Source organism: Temnothorax nylanderi, unplaced genomic scaffold (genome assembly GCF_030848795.1).
Source record: "Temnothorax nylanderi isolate EJ_2023f unplaced genomic scaffold, tnyl_v1.0 TNYL_tig0056_pilon, whole genome shotgun sequence".
Taxonomy (NCBI): Eukaryota; Metazoa; Arthropoda; class Insecta; order Hymenoptera; family Formicidae; genus Temnothorax; species Temnothorax nylanderi.
The window spans coordinates 397,518-419,176 of NW_027249118.1; the positions used below are offsets into that span (position 1 = coordinate 397,518).

Genomic DNA, 21,659 nt, shown 5'->3' on the forward strand with positions numbered 1-21,659 from the left:
AATTTACTCAATGGAGAAATTATAGCGCGCGCGTTACATATTATTAATCCGGTAAAACTTCGTAATACCGATTGAGATAGTGCAAAGTGTTCGCATACACTTCCGGCTCTACCTCTTCCGTTAATGCGCGTATCTCTCACGTGCAATAATACGAGTTACGGAATTCACGCGAATTCACCCAGCAACATAGAAAAAGAATAGTTATACCCACCGTAATAAATCAACGTTGCGATAACGCGTCGGAATGCTTCTGTTTCTCGTCGCGTCGTTAAAATAGCTGATTTCGAAGATTAAATTCAGCTGCATAAATCGGATGTAAACTGTGTGTTTAAATTATATTTCTAATTAACGTTCGAGTTGTTAATTTAGTTTATCTCATAAAAGATCTCCGGTTTTCAGACATAGTTTAAATCTTGATTCACAAACTATAAAATAGTGTCTTATTATTTAAGATTAATTTATATGATCTTTACTAATCTCTCTGTGTGACCTTTCTGTAACTTATAAAGTACTAAAGTTACTTATAAAGTACTGTAACTTATAAAGTACTAAAGTTACTAAAGAAAAGTAATAACTCTCTGTAACCTGTAAAGTAATTTTTATAAATTTGTGCACTGTTTCCAAACGCAAGAAATTAATATTCCAGAATTTACAGCGTTCAATACAATGTGTACTTTCGGATATTACTCATTTAAACTTTTGGAAAGCTCATTAAATTCCGGCATCAATGCAAAACTGTCGAATACAGTTCAAACATCCTTTTAGCCGTGTATTATTCACGACTCGATAATGGCATTTTCGCCATGAACCCTGCCTTATGCCGTCCCTGGTCGTTGTCCCTCGATCAAGATCCTGATCCATGCCGGCCAGTCTTGCCGCGCCAGCGCGATCGAGAGGATCGATGCTGCATAGTTCCAGCGCATCGGTGCTCCGATTCGAGAAATCGAGTACATAGTGATCCTCAATAGAATTAACCGAGATCAATAACGAAGTGGATTCATCAGTGATGCGTGTCTCCATTTGTGCAATTACATGCCGGATGTGTCACGTGGATCCGCTGCGATCTGCCGGAGGTTCGCGGATTAATAAATTCGCTACCGCGGCCGAATTAATTCGTTTTTCCCAGAGGAATTGAACCCCTCGGGCAATATTTTTTCATTTTTCACATCGTACATCTCTACGCCAAGAATCTATCAAACGGTTCGGTGCTTACAATTTCATTATCGCGCGCTGAATCATTTGGGTGTATTTTTGGAGCAGTGACGAAGTAGTGTATAAAGCTTTCTTGTCCGCGTCATTAATTCGAGATTAAATTAATGAGCGCCGATTAAGGGCTTCCTCTTCTTCTCACGAGATCACGGCTCACATTGCTTTGAACGACGGCTTATTACGCTCGATTTAGATTCCAATTGACCGCGTAACTCGCACGTATCTTGTACGATACTTCGTTAAATGTAACACTCGAATTCTTTCGACTTATCTCCGCGCAGAAGATAAACAGCCCGAAGTCAAACGAAGCAAAATCCGCTAATTACATGGGCTGATTCACACACAGTGCCCTGACAAAGTGATTCATATAACTTCTTTCCGTTCGCCTACGAAATCTTTTCATAAATGTCAATCAAGTAATTTTTTATCTACACCATATATCGAGCTTTATCAATTCCGTATATCATCTCGCATTACAAAAAACAAATGAGACTCTCTGGAATAATTAATGGCATCAATAAAAATAGTTAAAAAACCGAGCGGACTCTCGAGATCTATAAACGATATCTTCAATCCTTTAATTTTTTTCGATTAATCTCGCACAATGGCGAGAGAAAGGCGGAACGTTGAATGGCGCGCGGCGCTTTTTATTCGTCGTTCCGTTAATATGTTAATTCAATTTATCTCGCGGCATGCAACGCGCCCCATTCATCTCTGTCTATCGCTCGATGTTTACATCCGTGTTCATTTCCCTCAACATTCCCTCGTTCTTCCGCCGCGCGTTAGTTTTTTCCGCGGCTTTTCCCGCTCGCAAAATTGCATCCTCACATACATCAGCACGGCTGTCATGCCTTTCCGACATCGTGACTTTTTCAGATCAGAACAATAATTATTATTCCTTAGATCCTGGGCCCCGAAATTGTGTTGGCGGTTAGCTTTTGAAAGTTTAAATATTTGGAATCTTATGAGCTTTCTCACGGATTTATACAATGGATATATGTGTTACGATCTTCGTTAAGACGAGAATTGAATCGCCAGAGCACTCCTGCATTATCCCTGCAAATTATAATTCACGACAGATTCACGAATATTAAAGCAGATAAGTTCGAGCTCGCTGCTAGTTTCTTAAGGATACTCTCTTCGAGCTGTCGTAATTCCCATGTTATTAACGTAAGTCGAAATTCCTCGCGAATTATGTCGAACTTTCTGTCTCAAAGTTTAACTAAACATGTCAACTTGCTTGTCCGGGAACTGTTAATAACATTAGTTACGTGCGTTCGTAAGTGTGCAAAATGATAAAATTATAAGCAATTATCGGAATAATAGAAGTTACAAAATTGAAATTCCCCCATCAGTTTCTATGGCATAGAGATCTACGTTCGACACAACAATTACTCCTTATTTATGGCGGCGGTGCAATGTACGTCTTAACATTGCACAAAGATACCGAGATCGCATTCTCTCCATCCTGATAATAGTGCATAATTTCACGTGATAGTGGTGGTACGAGATAGTGTGCTGGATCCTCTTTGAAGTGCTACACAAGGGGCTGCAATTACCGTCTCGCGATACGCGACGTCGCTGCCAGTCCGCCTCGCGCGGATCGCGGATGAAAGGATGCGATTAACGCGGCGATTCGCCGTTACGGGACTGTGAAATTCGCGGAACGACGTCGCGGCAGCAATTCCGTAATGTACTTCTTACGCGATATCGGAACGGCGCAAAAATAGAGAAGCTAGATCGATCGTCCGCCTCGCGAGCGTTCGTGAAATCGGCCACGGGACTATCACCGGCTGGTGTCACGAAGCAATCAGTGTACCGCGAAGTGTACCATCCCTCTAAATTGCTGTGCTTTCTCTCTCTCTTTCTCTCCGCACGATAACGGCACTCGGCTGCCCGCCGATACACCAGTCCGCAAAAAGCCTCGACGCAAACGTACAATTATGTCTGCAGTCTAATTGGAAACAATGCCATTGTGTACGATTGGAGAAAGTTTAGAAGTTTTAGAAGAGAACGTTACCGCAACAAACGTTATTGCGTAGTCACCGAATGCATCTTTGGACATTTTTTCTACCCATGAAATGGAACATCTTGAAATAACGCAACAGACGACGCTTGTTTCAGTCTCAATTATATGATCAGCGCGTAATAACAGTTTGAGCTGTAACCGAAAAGGACTCTTCGCATCTGGGATTTATTTCACGTGTGGGATTTTTGAAAATTCGCCAACACTCTCCTTCACAAACTCAGCATTTCGCAACACATATCGGCGCCGAGTTTACTGCAATTCTCACGCGGACACGCGCTGCGAGAGGTACCGGTTCGGCTCCGCGGTACGATGTTACGTACCTTCTACGGTGAATTTCGCGGTACTTCAAATGGCAGTTTCCGCCGCAGAGTAATAGTTTCGCAGCTTGCCGCAGCCACGGATTGTTTCTGCTCCGCTGGCGCGGCGCGTTTCGCTAATTTGCTTCGATAATGCTCGCTGACAGAACTCGCTGTAAAACCGAAACTGGGTTCCTGAATTTAAGGCCGCGCGACAAATCGCAGCGGTAAACAACGTCCCTTGTTCAAAGTTACAAGAGACTGACGTTGTGCGATCGCTATTGTAAAAGTGTATTCAAACATAACGCAATGCAATAGTAATTATTATTGGACTGCTTCTCGGTGTACTTGAGGACGCTTTGAAGAAATCGACAAAAGCTAATTTCCTGTCAAGATAATGACGATTTATCGGAAAAAAAACCATTGTATCTATTTTATGTTTCCGATTGCAGCGATTATTAATGAGTCATGCACGAGTCTACACGTGTCGTATCTGAGGATCGATAATTAGCGCGAACGAAGTTACGCTAAAAAGTTATCGTCTCCGTTTACCGATCGCAATCTCCACATCGGCAACACGACGAAAACACGAAAACACCGAACCCGTATTTCCACGTTCCACGCTGCGTTGCGTGAGCAAACGAAGAGGCGAGGGCACATCTCTTCCACGAATCTCTTTTTCGGGAATTCGTCGGTCGCGCGTAAATCCAGCGTGCAATCCACGGAGGAGCAATAATCTGCGTCTTCGAGGAAACCGGAACCGCGGGAAACCGCACGGCCGCGTATGAGGGTAACCGGCATCGACGTCGAAGGACACACCGCGAGAAGTTATCCTTTGCGTGGCGAATCGCGTTACAACGCTCCGCGGGACCGGGGTCGGGAACGGGGCACCTTGGCGCGCTTCACGTCGGAAGAAATGCATCGAGCGCAGCTCCGAGAGGCGCGCTCGTGACTCGAAGAACTCGGATGGTCGGACGGGAATTCAAGAAGCTCGTCGCGCGCGTCAAGGAGAATCCATACGGAGCGCGGCATGCGATAATGCGGCTCGACGATATGCAGCCGTCGGAGCGAATCCGCGACATGGTGCTGCGGCGAGCGGGAGAGGATTAGAGATTGCAAAATCGATGCAATTGTACCGTCGATGTCGCGCGGCATTGACTGCGGAGAGATGTTTCTCGGTTAATGCCGGCTGCCTGACACGGAATTGCACCGCGTCGATCACGCTGCGTGACCTGGAATCGTCCGCATACGCCGCCGCGGTCGTTTATTGAGGATAATAACGGCTCCTTCAACAGATAGGAGATACGTAAGTAAGGTGCGTTCGTAAATAGTAATTGCGTACTTCTCACATATGTATGAGATTGCCAGATTCCAAAAAAATTTCTTTTCCTATATATTCTTGCGTGTCTTACATGTAAAAAGTTTTCTCTAAATACTGATTATTAATAATTTACTTAATAATTATCATATCTCTAATATATAATTTAGCGCACATAAACATTCTTCTATCATCAGTTAATAATGTATTATTCAATACGTAAATTCTATTATTAATTTTCTACTTTTCATAAAAAAGTTCTTGAGTCATGCAGGGTTATTGTAGCCTGTAGGGAAAATTCTATTCACTCTTTTCTGAGAAAACTGTAAAATAAACTGTATTTATATGTACTTTTCGAAATACGAAGATAGATGTTCGGATATTTATCCGGTATGTTTATTCTGGATACACCGAGCGACTATACGGGTTTGGGGTTCAACGTACACACAACCTACTCAGTTGCATTAACTTTAGGGATAGAATCGGCTTTGTGGTTAGTAGTCAGGAACTGCGGAGGATTTGAAGAGGAGGAGGAAGAGAACATTTAATCGTCCCGTTAAGGAAAGTGCGATAGTGTGTAGGAGGTGTTTATTTCAGTAATCAAAGCTTACGCAAGCGATGATGTAACGGTGCAGTAATAGATTTTTTTCTCTAACAGTGTCACCTTGAGATTAGTCTCTTCATCCGAAAGCGTTATTTAATTTTGTATGAAATTATGAGAGCAAGTAATAATAAGATTCTTTTATAATTGATGGGTAATGCAATATTGGCCAATAAACAAATAAATAAAAAATAATAAAAAATAATAAACATGATAAAAATAATACACATGATAAAAATAATGCAACCATCTCGCGATTCATTAAAAAAATATACTGTTATTTAAATTAATTTGAATTATTTCATATATCCAATTTCTCTCTCCCTATATTTATGATACCCATTTTACCGTTCAAATATTCCGTATCATTGCGATATCGTATCATGTCGAAAATAAAAGCACGGTATATAGCTTCTGTTACAGTACAATAAAGATAGAAGTGGTAATTTTGCATTAATGAGTTAAATCCCTCGGAAGAGATAGCTGAGTGAACGTAACGATCGTGCTTGGAACAAATATACATATATTTGCGCGTACGTGTGTGAACAAAAGCACGCGTACGTGTGCGTATCCGTATTGTGCGATAAAAAGCGTATCACTCGCGTTGGACGATTCACGCGCTTCGCGCTATTATCAGCATGAATGAGTCTCGCAACACGAGTCCGACGTATTCGTTGCTATTAGTGTGCGTTATCTACGTGTGAATGCACTTGCTGCCGATCGTCCGTTAGCTTGAGGCGCGACAGAGAGAACGACGGAGGCGAGGAGCGGCCTATAACGAGCGTGTCCGGTTCCAAACCGAGTTCAAAGACATTCTTCCGATGCGAAGAATTAAACGTCATCTCGTTCTTGCATTTTAGTGCCTCGCTTTGGCTTTAGCGCACCGATGCGTTCTGTCGATGCCCGATACACTCGTGATTTGTGCTAGGGGACGATAATAATTCCTTACATTGTTTGCAAAATTGTATTTTTGTGCATCACTTATTTACTGAAAATTAAAAGTTAAAGTAATTTAATAGAAAAATTTGGCATATGTTTATTTATAAATTATATTATTTAATATTCTAGATAATTAGCCATCTTTCATTATGTTAAATAATTAAAATAATTCAATAGTTCTGTCGGTACACGGTAATCGAAAAGAATTTGTCGCTCGAAAAGAAACTCAACGTGAAAAATAAAAAAAAAAATAAACGCGAAGGCACTATAAACTCCATTTTCACACGTGGTAATAACGAGCAAATGTAAATTAACCGTGTGTGGAAAAAAAAGCAAGGTGTTTAGCTTTCCAGGACGGCTCGTGACATTTGTTTGTTGTATGGTTTGTTTGTCGAAAAAGTGAGTCTCTTCTGGCAGATCTCGTATGTCACGGGGATAGGAGAAAAAATAACAGAGAGAGAGAGCGAGAGAGTATGGCGAGAACAAAAGAATGGGAGGGAGAAGGGAGGAACTGGGTTTCAGAGGGGTCGCATATGCAACCCAGAGCGAAGCGACCTACGCGGAGAATGTTAAGATGAGCAAAAAGGTTGCAAAGTACTTCTCGGAGCCGCCCGCGTCGTAAGACAACTCTGTCTGAAATCAGAACTTTTAAAGCTTATGAAGCACGTATACAATATGTGTATTACTATAAAATAATAATAATCTTAACATAATAATTGTAATACCATAATATATGAGCGTATAATTTTCCTAATATTTTATGTTAGTTCTTATCTAATAAACAACCATAAAATTATTTTATTTTCTAATAATTGTTACTGTACTTTTTTATATAAACAATACTTTTAGAATTTTAAAATAAATTTTTTCGAACCACAAAAATTGTGTTGATTTATTTAAACTAAACTTCTACATTATTAGCTATGGACATTATTATTATGTTTATCTGTGTATAGAAAAATTATGAAATTGTGTATTCTTTCATGAGTAAATACGGCGAGTCCTTCGAAAAACTTTTGAGTGCGTAGACCCCACGTAGTTGCGTTCGGGTTATCCACCCTGAAGGCAAATCTGTCAAAGACGTGAATAGCCCAACGGTTTAGAAGAAAGGAAGAGGCGAGAGAGGATTGTGAAAGAGGGCCGCGCGGTTTCAGAGACCATTCGCCGGAAGGGACCGGTATACACTACCTAGAAGAATGGTTAGCAAAGACGCTAGCGGATGGACAAAATCGATATATCGTTGTCGAAGAAATTATATCTAGAAGAAAGAAGCATGTAAGGTAGCTCGCGCGTCTCTTGAGCAACTAAGAATCATCCAACGATATGATCTTGATAAGATTCTCAGCATCTGATTTTTGAGTCTGGTAGAAAATTTGCGATTTCCAACTTGATACTACTTCAGTACAAATTTTGTCACGTTACACGTTAAAATATGCAAACAAACTTCACAAGAAATACGTTAAGTTGTAGGCTAAGAGATACAATGAACTTTACAGTAGAGCGAACTTGCAAAGCTATTTTCACACAAATTTCTATTTTCGAATCGCAGCTAAAGATAGACGGTGGACCCTCTTTCTCTCTCTCTCATTATCTTTAGAAAATTGCGTGGGAAACTCAAACTGAAGCAGTCGCGAGCTTGATTTATTTCGTTGCCTAAGGCGCGTACTCGTATTATTTAATTCGAAAATAATAATCGTACCTAATGATGACATGCGCGATGTTAAAATCGAATATCGGCGAACGCCTCGGGGGATACGAAACGCGCGCTGCATAACAACTAATAGTAATACGAACGGCAGACACACAACGAATGGCGAATCTGAATTATGAGCGATACGAGATACGCGATTGGAAATCGCCGCGCGACAAGTAGTCGTCGGAATGACAAACGAACGGCGGCGAAGTCGAGTCGAGTCCAAGGCGAAGGTCTTCCCGCGCGGCTTCAAAAAGTCTCGGCCTGACCGCGCGGCACTATATCGACCAGATAATAGAGAGTCATTAATCTTCCTAAAGGATCGGTGCTCACCTACATATCGCCAGATAATGTTGCTGCTCGACGGCGCTTAATCACGTACGCATACACGCGCGCGCGTATATGCTAAACGCACGTAGCGCCCGATCCTCGATAAGATTGCTCTCTCGTGCGCGCTACGAGACGTGCGGTACGTTTTATTACGGCGCTACCGCAGGAAACGACCGTGTCTTCCGGCCTCTACACGAGAAGTATCGTCGGTTGAACGAAGTAATTGACAAAACACCCGCGATTACGATTGAGTACCCTGAAAGCTGATTTCCGCGCATGTAAGTGTCAGCGTCCGTACTAAAATGATTATTCCTTCTTAATATGTTTGTTGTATTAAACCTTATTTTAAAATAAAATAAAACATAGATCAATAGTTAGAATATCAATATTTAAATAAAATAACGAACTATAAAATTTTTGTCAGAGTGTATTTACATATTCTCTTACATTACTAAGTAAATTAGTTTCTCTTACATTACAATAATTTAATTATTTGTTTCGCGCGTCAGTAAATGTTTCCGGCATGTTGGTAAAGCGCTCGATTAAATTGCAACAACTTGTCATGCTTGAGCGAATAATTTTCTCATTTTATCTTAATTTTGGTGTTTTCAGAATAAATTTCGTAGAAAATACAACACGAAAATGTATTTCGTTTACATGGACGTTCAATATATTTTATTACAACGATACTTAGTAAACGAAATGTTGGTTGTCTCTGTTTTCGATTTTTGGTCGTTATGCTCTTCTTATAATTAACATCATGAGCATTGAGAACATTCAGAACTTTCAAAACAGAAAATATTTCTCGGTAATATATCCTCCCAATAATGATCATAACATGCAATTGATTAATCAAAAACAAATTTCTATATCAACTAAAAGAAGATACATTTTTTATCTATAAGTATACTGAGATTAATGGTAGGAAAATTTATACGTATTTTTGCACCTCTGTCTTGTGCATATTATTTATTACTTTCAAAAGAGAACATTTAATAAAATTTACATTACAGGCAAGATAAAAGATAAAGTTTTGATACTTTGTAGTAAACCTTTTAATTCTGCTGCATATTTTTCACTACCTATAACATATCGTAAAACTGAAATTTTATGTTTTAGTTAGCGTACAATTAGTCTCACCAAATTAGAAGAAATTCGAAGTAACGGTAATGCCAGCGTGAATAATCCGGATGATCTGTAAGTCAACCTTAGATGGGAAGAGATCAAAGATCTCGTCACCCGATTAATTGAAAGGTTAAAAGGTTTAAATAGCGTGCATAGTACCTCACGCTCGGCTAACGAGTCAGTTCCCGATGTACGTATTCGCTTTTCGCGATCGTAGGTCGATTACCATCCCTGGTTTTTACGCAATCGTGCCATGGTCGTTAAGCCCACGCGATCATTTTTGCATTCCATTGTCGTCTCTACCGCGATTCTAACACGCCGCAATTCATTCGGGAATGTCAATCGATGAATTATGTATATCCGCGGCACCGATTTGTCGCTGACATCTTGCGCGGTTCTTTATAGAGTTTAAGAATTGCGTTTTATGAAAATATTGTGAGAGCAAATCTGCCAGAGGTGTTTTGCGAAACAGAATTTTCTCAGACTACAACTGTCTCCGCATAACGTGCATAGTATATTACGAATGTTGTTATGGTACCGCAAAACAGAAAATATATAATGATACATTATGTATGCGCACATATATGTTAATATATATATTATATAATATATATAATAAATAAACAAATCATCATATTTACACATATACTTACATTTAAAATAATTCAAATTTCAGTTTAACAATAACTGTAGACGGAAGCTTATCTGTCACGAGATATGTCCTGCTAAAAAGTTACATATGATATCTTGCTTCTGATGCCCGTATTCCCCCCAACTGCTGCAAGTTGCAGAGAATAGCATTGCGCGACAGTAAATACTGAGGGCTCGCTAACGAGACAAAATTATGAGCTGAATCGCGACGAGGGCCTACGGACGATAAATCGCGATAATCACCGCAGATCGTAGTCACCTTCGTGCATCGCGTGTTAGTGCGCGCGTAGAGGATTCGGGTCAGTGCATTCGCGGAAACACCTGAATTTTCCAGTACCGTTAATTACGTTAGCCAACACACCCATGGCTCGCGTTCCTGGGGTACATACGGTAAACATTTTTATCGGGAAAACTGATATTCCCCAGAGCACAATCTTTACTCTCATTTGCATGTTACGCAATGACATAATTAAAGCTTTTTAATAAAAACATTTTTGAGAGAGAAATTTATTCTGATAAATCTTTTTCTGTCGCGCTGCTTTGATTATCTGCGCTTCTGTTTTTTTTTTACTTTATTTTTATAGCCTTCGTTCTCTCTCGTTGCATATTTCATGCAACATGAAAAATAAATCCATTGTAATATTTTTCGAAGAGCGATACGAATTTGATAAAGTTACAGAGAAATCCTTTTTTATGTGAAAAACTTTTGCAACTGGATAGCACGCGCAAATGCAAACAAATTCAATTAGGATTAAATTAATCAAATCATTTTGGCCAAACGCATGAAGACGTACGATTCTGCTGATTTTAGGGTCAATTTAACGCCGACGTCACCCATGCCACACATGATTCACGCATGTTTCGTTACGACGCGGTGGGTTACATTACACGTTATCCGCGATCTAAAAGTAGCATTCTAGCCAGGGGGTTTCAAAGCGTGTGGTTGTGTAGGAATCATTAGAGCGCCAGAAGAGCTCACGGTAGTACAGCAGCGAAGCCGGGACAGTTTAATTCAATTTACGCCGCTCCCGCACGCGCGGTCTTACTGCCTCATGTGAATTGCATCTACCCTCCCCGGCGCGGCGTGAGGTTTGACGATGTTCGCGATCCCGAGCGATTGTCGTTTAATATTTACTCTACGCGTTCGCCGATTTTAACGCATTGTTGAATTATATCGATCTATCGATGCACCGATGGCTATCGCGCAACGGATTGTAATTAAATAAAATAAAATCTACCTCCCTTTTTACACGTTCGCGAATATTATCCGATTACATAGCTGCCCCATACTCTTATCGCGCATCGTTTTATGAATATTTATCGTCAGGTCGACCTTTATTTTTGTCGGGCGATACATTGTCGCTGAAAACCGATTGTTTACTGAAAATACGCAATTTGCAATTGATCCGGTTGATGTTCTCCGATAAGCAGTACGATTTCTCGTATTTTTATTCGCTCCATTAGTTACGATTTTATTCAATTTGCATTCGAGATTCTCTCACGTCGCTATGCATTTAATAACCCATCATCTGTGAGCCAGGTTTTCGCAAATTAAAATTAAATCTTGTTAATTATACAAATTTACATTATCGACATGCGTTATCGCGATCTCATTTGGGAGAGAAGTAAATCGTTGGTGGTCAACATAAAAACGCATTTATGAAGAGTATAAATATTACTTTTGGAAATTTGTTTATACTTCACGAAGAATATGTAAAGCGGAAATCATGGAAAATTTGGATTTTTACTTCTTTCATAAAAAATTTATCTAAATTAATTAGCGAAACTAATCTATTTTAATTTCTTCCTTTGTATATTTATATAAAAATTAAGATAAAAATCGCCTCGATCTAGGAAAGATATTAATATAGATAGGTAAGCAACTTTGGTGGATCACCATATTTTATAAATTCAATTTTACATGAAATACTACAAGCTTTAAATGAATATTTATATATTTTAACCAAGAAAGTATTACTTTCATTACTTACAAGTTTCCTAGCATCGATAATATTTTCCTAATAATTCACAGAGCGCTATAAACTTGCAAACTCACTTTACGAAGAAATAATGCTGTTTCGCATTACCAGTCTCTATGGGCATATTAAATTCCGTTAATCTCTCGAGTTTCTTAAGGATTCCATGCACGATTTCCTCAGAGCAAACACATTATAATATTTAATGTCCTCGAGCCCAGGAACCGAATTAATTCAAACCGGATACCGGTCAGCTACCGGAAATTCTACGAACGATAGAACGTGCCTCCAATGTCGGTAAATGACGGTGGCGTCGGATCGGCGCAATCGTTGTGGAAGCGCGCCTTCTGCTATTTATCGCCGATCGGCGAGATTTCCAGAACGTGGTCGAGTTCGAAATAGCGAATTTTGCCGAGGAGAATTTTAATCCTAAACTTAACACTGTACCTCGTAAGATAACTCTGATTCTCGTAGCCTAGACTCGTACTTTTTTCCATTTGCGGAATTAAGTGTTGTTAAAGTGTTCTCAAGATTTACGAAAATTATATTTACCGGGCCCCCGGGCCTTTTCCAATCTATTATTATGATCTCGTATCTTTGTCAATTCACTGAAAAAACGATAGTCTATGCTGGCATTTGCAAATTAGTTAAAATGGCGCATAATGTGCATGTGGAGTTCAAGCGGAAACGTAGCCGCGGCGGTATCATTTAGCGGAGCACGCACGTAAATTTCGTGCAGGTTGAAAAATTAATGAGGAGAACCGCGTTCTTCGTCGGTCGTTTCTACGAGTTTGAGACTTTATTACGTTGGATTTGTGGGAATAGTTCCTGCATATAAACCGTTCCTAGTGGATAATTTTTGGTACTCGCAAGCAATCGCAGGAGCAGTTTCTAAAATTTAACACGAAGTTAATTCCGTTATCAGGACTGATAAATTAGTCGACTAAATAGTCGATAAATTAGTCGACAAATTGCACTAGTTTCTCTCCACTCTCAGTGTCTGAATTTCTGAAATAATCGTGCATCTCTGAACAGTGATGCATTTTTTCATAAACATGATAGTTGCCTATTAAAAATATATATAATTTTTCATTAAATAATTATATCAATAATTATTTCGAAATAAATCGATATTCTATGCTGCTATAGGAAAAAATATTTAACGTTTTGAAAAATTATCTCACGCAGAATATTTTTACACTTTTTTCATAATTTCGAGAAATTCTATCAAACTCAAATTTATAAAACAATCTTTCGTTATTTATTCATTTTTTCTCAATCATCTTTTTGCCACAATTTTTATATTTAAATATTTTTATTTCAGGATCTCTTCGTGTGTCACCAGTACCCCTTCCTATTCTCTTCGAGGAGACACGACTAAAATGCCGTTTTGCGATAAAAGATGACCGATGAAATAATTTCGAAGTCCAATGTCGGCAGCAACATTCCTTTCGCCGACGAGGATGCGATCAACGTGGACGGCGGCGTCTCTCGTCTGGTCACTTCATGGATCACGTCGAAGGGGTTGACGAACGCCGAGGAGGACACGTGTTCGCGGAACGTGCAGAACTTCACGACCTTCCGGGCTTCCGGTTTACCGGCGATTGCGAGGCGGGACTTGCCGACGTCTGACGACGGCAAGATGCTCAATCATCGGCGGGAGTCGTCTCAGCAACGTTACGCGCGTCAGTCGTCCGCTCCGAGGACAGACCAAAGCGAAGAGATCGAAGGCATTTCGTCGCGCTTCGAGAATGCGGTGATAAAATACCAGAAGCCGAAGCCACGTCCCAAGCGACAGATCAGCAGAGAGCGCCAGCAACAGCAGCAACAGAGCAATTACTCGAGCAGCGACGAGAGCGTCGCGAGAAACAAGTCGAAGAGCACCAGCTCGATCGACACGCAGTCGGTGAACAATATTTTGGACGAGTACGAGGATCTGGACTATCGGAGATCGTCGGATCTCAGTGACGTCGGTAACATCAGCGTGACAAATTTCGAGGCGATAATGATGGATCAACAGAAACGGCAGCAGGTAAAGTCAAAGCAGATTAAGTCATTGTCCGGCGCAAAAATTCAGCCTAAATCTATTCCGACGAGGGAAAAGATTCAACCGGTGCTAAAGGTGAATCAGCAGACCCAAGTGAGACAGCGTTCGCGGGACAGACAGAGAGACTCTAACAAAGGACACCAGCAAGATACCTGTTGTGTTTCGCCGCCGGTTACAATGGACGAGATCGAGAGCGGTCGCTCGAAAATGCCTGAGATCTTGCTGCGCAAAGGAGAGGTCCAGAAAAGGGTAGACGAATGGTTAAATCAAGCGCACAGTCAGAACTTTCCGGTAACTCCACGTGAAAAACCCTTGACGAGGTCCAATAGCAGCGCCGAGCAGAAGAGCCAGCGAAAGTACCGTGGTCAGGATTCACGGTCTCGATCATCCATCGACGAGGCGAGGGACAGATTGAACGGAGGAACCTCGTCGAGTTACGACGATCTGACTCGTGTGAATCGCAGATTAGAGCGTAGCAGGCCGGAGAAGGTTAACGTCGGTGTGAACACTAGTAGAAGCACGTATAAAGAATACTTGGCGGTGAGAAGTAAACAGCAGGATTATGGCTTCAACGCTCAGTTGTGTGCCGCGTCATTAAGATCCGGAGATTCTAACCCGGCCTCCAGGATACCTCAGAGAGGACTTCTAGGTTCGAGCTTCAAGTCCAGACGTGTCGAAGCGGATCTTGAAGAGAAAACTACCGCCGCGAGTAGGATTATGAATTTGTCAAAGGCGATGAGCGAGTCTGATCACGGTAGGACGACGACCGTTAACAGCAATTCAAAGATGATCGAGGTGTCTACTGGTACGACGACGACGACGACGACGTCAATTATTTCCTGCAGAAGGCCGTCACTGAAGCGTTCTGGAAACGGCGTGGATGAAAACTGTGCGGCGGCGACGGCGACGGCGGCGCACTCGCTTGTTAAGGAGGAGATGGACCCGTCGTGCGAGCCAGGCCCCTCGAAGGGCCTATCGTTGCCCGGAGGCAGCCTTAGTGACCAAGGCGAGCCGATCTCACCAAATAAGGACGGAGAAAGTAGGCGGCCGGCTGCTACGGCGAGCGGGCCGACGCTGCGACCCGCCGCCGCCGATAAAACGGTTGAGGCGGCCTGTAAATCGACGGAAGTGTCGACAAGATGTGCCGCAAACTATTCTCGAGGTAGCTCGTCGAGGATCGCCTCGTCGGCGGAATCTGACCGCGTCGTCGCGATCGAATCGCCGCGACGCCGACTTCAGTTTTGCAGCGACATCCGAAGGGAGCTTAGATCAATCGATCAGTCACGACAGGAGCAACCGATTTATGGCTCGGCTGTTAGCGCTCGTGTGCGGGCTCTTCAAGGTCAGGTGGAGTCGCGCACTCCGAGATCCAGGTGTCACCAAGTCGCAGGGGCGTCGATGGAAGTCAGAAGGCCATCGGCCTTGCCGCGCAAGGATCTCGGTGTGTCTCCCTCGCGAGATGCTGGATCGCAGGATCGAACGAGGATGTCGATTGGCATACCTTCGTCGAGCTTCAAGCCAAACAATCGAGCTTACACCGCGATCAGTGATTCGCAGCAACAACCGAATGAGCAGAATGCCACAAGATCCAAGATTTCTGTCTGTGAAAATGTTCCGTCCGTTAGAGTTATGCGTTACGCCTCTCCCGATCACGTGGAAAAAATTTACGAACGTAGCTTGCAACCGCAGGTGATCCACACAGATAATCTCGAATCAATTCTTCGACCTTCCCTGCAAGCGTCGCCTTACGGTGAAAAGGTCGGTGTTTCTAAACTGGATCGAGAGTCAACTGTCAAGGAAACGTCGTCGACGTTCGAGGACGAGACGTTCGACAAGATTGGCAAGTCGCGACACGAGCATCTCGAGACTATCGAGGAGGACGATCGGAAGAGCGAAGGCTCGGTCTGCAGGTATCCGGAGATCGGGTTGAAACAGTGTCTGAAGGTGCAGAAGAGTTTGCCGAACGGCAGGTCGAAAGAATCGGCGGACAAGAGGAAAGACAATCCGATTTATGTTCAGTGGAATCAACAGCAGCAGGTTGTTCTTAATGAGCCCGCGAAAACTTTCGCCACTTTTCAATCGGCGTCCTCTTGTCAGAGTAACGTTAAATCGAGTATCAGGTCTCGATCTCCGGAGATAAAAGAATCCCGAGGTAATGAAGAGATTAGACAAGATCCAGACGAGTCGACGACAATCCTCCAAGATCTCGTGGGTTACGAGGACGCGTCGCGAGAGGATCAGGACCAACTGATGATCCATTCGCGAGAGAACAGCAATTTGTCGACCGCTACAATTCCTGTGGATGAACTGGAGAGTCAGGCAGGCTCGAGATTGAAGACTGAGGAAGATCCTTCTCGAAATAAACTTCAGTTCGGTGAAAAGTTACAAGACCGCGTAGTTGAAGAGAACGCGGTAAAGAACGGCGACGAACGTGGTGCGGTGGTCAACGAAATTCTCGTTAAGAACCTGCAGTTCGAGCAGGATCTGCCGGAAAATCCGGTCGAGCAAACGAGATCGGATCACGTGACACAGCAGGTGAATTTTCACAATATTTTGTGCGACGATTACGAAAATGAGAAGTTGAAGAACAAGAAGATGTATATGACGAAGGAAGAAATGGAACACCGGAGGCTAATAGACATGTTGAAGAGAGGGAACTTCGAGACGCTGAAAACGGTGAGTGATACTTTATAATTTTTTATATTAAGCTAATAAATTACGAGTTTAATTATCTTCGTACAAAGAAAAAATATGAATATATAATACAAATTATGTGTGAGTAGTATAGTCTTTAATAAACCGTCAACAAAATAAATTGCTAAATTATACGATTAGTGAGTCATTTATCAATACATTATCAGCATCAATAATGAAGACAACATGCTGTAAATTAATAAATTTCCAGCCTTTAAGGAAATTTAATTATAATCAGATGTTCTATTAATATTCTTCTCCTTTCTTTAGTTCTGAAACATATTTTATTTAAATAGAAATGCCTACAAAATATTTAAAGAAATATAACATTGTATTAAACTATGCATTGTATAAAGCATAATTTTTAAAAGTATTTGTTGTCAACGCATGTATATATGTTGTATATATACATATATAATATAATACCATTTATTTAATACCTTAAAATGATTGATAGAATTTTAAAAGTTTATTACTTAATTAACAATATGATCTCTTATATCGTCGTGTAATCGACTTAAAAGAAATTAACTGCATCGTATGACTGACACTTAGGTATCTAAAGAGATTCACACATTAGTCGGAAAAAAGTGAGATTGTCCGCGATCGAAATTCGATCTCGATTTCGACAATCGGTGAATCGACATACGATGCACAGTTTGGTATCGTATCGATTGTTTTTGCCGCCACAAACTATCTCGTTTTAATCGCGATAAAACTTGCCGATAAGATCTGCCTGACAGTAACCCAATAATTACACATGCGCTGTTACACGATAGTCCGTGCGACGAATCCGCGGCTCTTTCGGTAATTACAAGCTTAACGAATAATCGATGTTGTTCGTTTCGTTCGGCTCTTTATTCCGATCTGGTAACAAATACACCAAATTGCCATTAACAAAAACCCCAATGTTGTTTACGTATCACCGCGTTGTCAATGAATGATCAATTATTTAACAATGCGAATTTTAACTTCCTGAATTGCGGCAACGCGAACGGAGTTAATCGAGTTAATTATGACATAATATAATGGAATAAATAGGAAATTATAATATCGTATAGAATCAAAACCAATAATCATTACAAAATTGTTGAAAAACAACAATTGGTCGTTTATAGTCACAACGCTATTATATCTCTAAAAAAATTATTTCTAATTATTTCTAATTATCTTTAAGATTAATTGATCCTGAATATAATCATATGAGTGCATAAAAATAAAATATTAAACTAAATAATATACACTGAAAATTCTAAAAATAAATATTCTTTAGTATAATCAAATGACACTTGATTCCAATCTAATCTTATCGCATTAACGCGTTTCACAATTTATTTCAGCTCGTTTAATTATTCTCTTTATTCGTTGGCACTATTTATCGAAGTTATTATTCATTTATATGTATAAGCAGTTTATATAGAGATCAAAAGCAATTTTGTATCGCATTTTACATCAAGCTACGCATGTTTATGTAAGTTGTGCATAAAAAATGCATCGCTGATAAGGTTGAGTATACACATGCAAAGCATCGTCGGTGGAATAAACTGTAATTATATATGCCTCTTAGTAATGTATGTAGTTATCATAAAAGAGGGCTGTGATGTAATGTAATTATCAAGTTTCTGCGTTGTGGTCGCCGTAAACGTGATGTAATGGGGTTTGCGCGCGTGTCTCAGTATATCAAATTCTCCCGGAGGGAGTGATATTTCACTCCCGGCGGAATGTAGGGTGCAGAAGGATAATTCGCAGAATCTGACTTGAAATAGGGATACGCGAAAAGCACCGCTGATATTTCGCCATCGATAGCCGATATTTTGATATCGGTGGCACGTTATTTCATCGCGACGTCTGTTCGCTCGGTCGACGACACAAAAGACTATATTTCTACATCCGATTTCTCTTCATCCAAACTAGAATTCGCATCCTGTCACTCTCGCATCCCGTGATGGACTCGAGTCTCAATACACGACACAATAACTATGAGTAATGCGATAATAAATGTTTAATTAAGATACTGCTAAATATTATAAAGTAAATTATAAAGTAAAATACCGTTAAACATCGCTTTGTTACAAGATCTTGTTCAAAGCATTTGACGTGAAACGGTTTCCAAAAATTTGGTAAAATCTTCTTCTGGTTCCAGATGCAAAAGGTGACACGATACATTCCACAATTTTTCTGGGTACTGACGATTATTTGCTTTCCGATGTGTAGTAGCAACGCCGCAGTCTCTATATAAAAAAAAAAAAAAAAACAATGCGGAATTATGTTATTGTGTAATATTCTGTATAAAAGTAAGTTTGTATGGTATGTAGTATATTCTTACGAATAATAAAGACCGCTCTCATTGGCCGCCTTTTCGTCCACAGAACAATATATTGTAGTTTGCGCTCCTTGTTCAACATTTTTAAAAAACCATCGTTCCAAAATAAAACAAAAATTTGGTAATACTGCATTATTGACACCCCATAATACTTCAGTCGGTATAATACCAGGATGTACAGAGTACACATTTATTCCGTGAATATTTGCCTCTGAAAATCAAAACTTGCTTAGCTTTTTATATATAACTATTTACAACTATATATATATTTACAACTATCCTCTGTAACTTTCTTCATAGCGTAATAAACCGTAAACAATTGATTAGTAATTGTTAAATATTAATAAGCCACCACTGAATAAATGTAACCTATTCTAACTGATAACGTCTTTTTAAAATACTTCTCAATCGATCAGCGAGTTCCTTAGTGAACAGAATGTTTGCTAGTTTGCTTCGTGCGTAACTTTTAAACGGTGTATAAGATCTCTCCAGATTAATGTCATCGAAATCTATGTCAGTACCTATAATAGAATGATTTTGTATATAGTTGTACTTCAAATAAAAACAGAGTGTGTACAAAAGACATTTTAGTTTATTTCTAAAGTCACCATAATCACTTTACATACAAATATGTGCAATTGATGAAACATTGACTATTCTGCAGCTGGCAGAAGACGATTGCATTTTTGGTAGTAACAGAAGTGTCAAAAGAAAATGGCCAAGATGGTTGACTTGTAGTGTCGTCTCATTTCCGTCTTCCGTCTTCTCGTATGAAGACGCAGCCATACCGGCATTATTTATGAGTATGTGAATAGCTGCTTCGTTTGTCAGCAAGTTCTTAGCACAATCTCTCACGCTCTTAAAACTGCGCAGATCCAGAAAATAAATCGCAAGCTCACCTACGTTATTTTTATATTCATCCTTTGTCACCCTAAAAGTAACCATTGATTTACAGACTATACATCGTCATTTGCTCCATCATGAAAAAATTTAATTAAGATAAATATAGTTTGATAAAGACAAAAAAAACAAATAAATTAAAGCAAATAGTAATTAATTTAATTACTTCTTACGATACAAATTTATATATTTACCGTGAAGGTGGATTGTTCTTTATATCCTCAACTGCTTTATTTGTCTTCTCCATATTTCTGCAAGCCAGAATTACTCTAGCGCCTAAATGCACACGTTATTTGTACAAATGTGTTTAGAGTATACTTTTTAATTATAGAGTCGTAAAATTTTATGGATTTTTAAATGAAGCAAAGATAATCGAAAAAAAAACAAATATTCTAGTAAAGAAATGAATATTGTGTTCTCATAAAGTATCTTTATATGGTTGTATAACAATGATACATAGCACTGTCACCTCTTAATGAATAACAAATTTATATTTCATTAATGCTATGTAATATCTATTTAAATTTCACAAGGTTTAGGATAACTTAAATTATTATTTCAGTATATATAAAATCACCTCTCGCGTATAAATCTCTGGCAGTTTCCTTGCCGATACCACTACTTGCTCCCGTTATCACAACAGTTTTGCCGTCAAGACGTGCTTTGCTCGTACACATTTTATTGAAGAACCACATTTTATGGTTTATCTTTATCCACGACGTCACCAATATGTGACTGACTATTTCTTGGAATTCACTCACTATCGCTTTCACTGTTCAATTTTGCAATGTGCTTGACGAATGTGATTGCTCGTCGAATATCCACACACTTGTGGCTTCGTGTGATCTTATACAAGTTCCTTATATAAGTGTTCTTGTATGAATTGCATAAATTGCAACTGCAAATAATTAACTAATTTGCAAATCAAATCTGTGTAGGTCTTAGCGTATAAAGAACTAGTTTGTTTTTTCAGATACACGCGCATGAGCCGCACCACGCAAACGTTCAATGGTCTGACATGGAGTTTTAAATACTCAAAAGATTAATACGAAGATTAAACGAAAAATATTTTAGGATGCTTCTTTATCCACGACGTTACCAATATGCGATTAATTACTTCTGTTGAAATTTATTCACTATCGATTTCACTGACATGCTCTTGTATTAAGTAATTATTATAAATATCCACACACTGTGGCTTCGTGTGTTTTTATATAATAATAGTTCTTCTTTATCCACAACTTCACCAATATGTGACTGACTATTTCTATTGGAATTCGCTCACTATCGCTTTCATTATTGAATATGCTATTCAATTTTGCTATTCAACTTTACTATGTAATGCTTGCTCGTCGAATATCCACACGCTTATAAATATCTTGCAGCATAGTCGTGTTCTTATATAAATTGCACAAGGCTAAAGTCATTACTGCACAAGTTCAAAGGATGATACTTGTAGTCGATTCTTATTTTAAGACCGTCTTACATAATGTTTTAAGGTGCTAATACTCTGATTGGCGAGCTGATT

The 21,659-nt window shown here is 39.9% G+C and overlaps 2 protein-coding genes across 3 annotated transcripts; one reads left to right on the top strand and one right to left on the bottom strand.

Moving 5' to 3' along the window:
• Nucleotides 1-885: 885 nt before the first annotated feature.
• LOC139773062 (uncharacterized) lies at nt 886-16,908 on the top strand. The gene is made up of 3 exons (XM_071707278.1): nt 886-1,200; nt 2,565-4,849; nt 13,492-16,908. Exon 3 carries the CDS (start codon nt 13,570-13,572, stop codon nt 16,906-16,908), a length of 3,339 nt encoding a protein of 1,112 aa, XP_071563379.1. The 5' UTR covers nt 886-1,200; nt 2,565-4,849; nt 13,492-13,569.
• A 447-nt stretch (nt 16,909-17,355) lies between these two features.
• Nucleotides 17,356-21,574, bottom strand: LOC139773026 (retinol dehydrogenase 12-like). 2 transcript variants are annotated; one of them, XM_071707204.1, is made up of 7 exons: nt 20,709-21,574; nt 20,326-20,407; nt 19,858-20,162; nt 19,633-19,752; nt 19,235-19,442; nt 18,961-19,139; nt 17,356-18,885 (listed from the first exon to the last, which is right to left on the bottom strand). In XM_071707204.1, the coding sequence occupies exons 1-6, from the start codon at nt 20,824-20,826 to the stop codon at nt 18,992-18,994; spliced, it is 981 nt and encodes a 326-aa protein (XP_071563305.1). In that variant the 5' UTR covers nt 20,827-21,574; the 3' UTR covers nt 17,356-18,885; nt 18,961-18,991. The 2 variants fall into 2 exon arrangements, with proteins under 2 accessions (XP_071563305.1, XP_071563304.1); XM_071707203.1 differs by having other exon boundaries at nt 17,356-19,139; nt 20,709-21,572.
• Between the last annotated feature and the right edge of the window lie 85 nt (nt 21,575-21,659).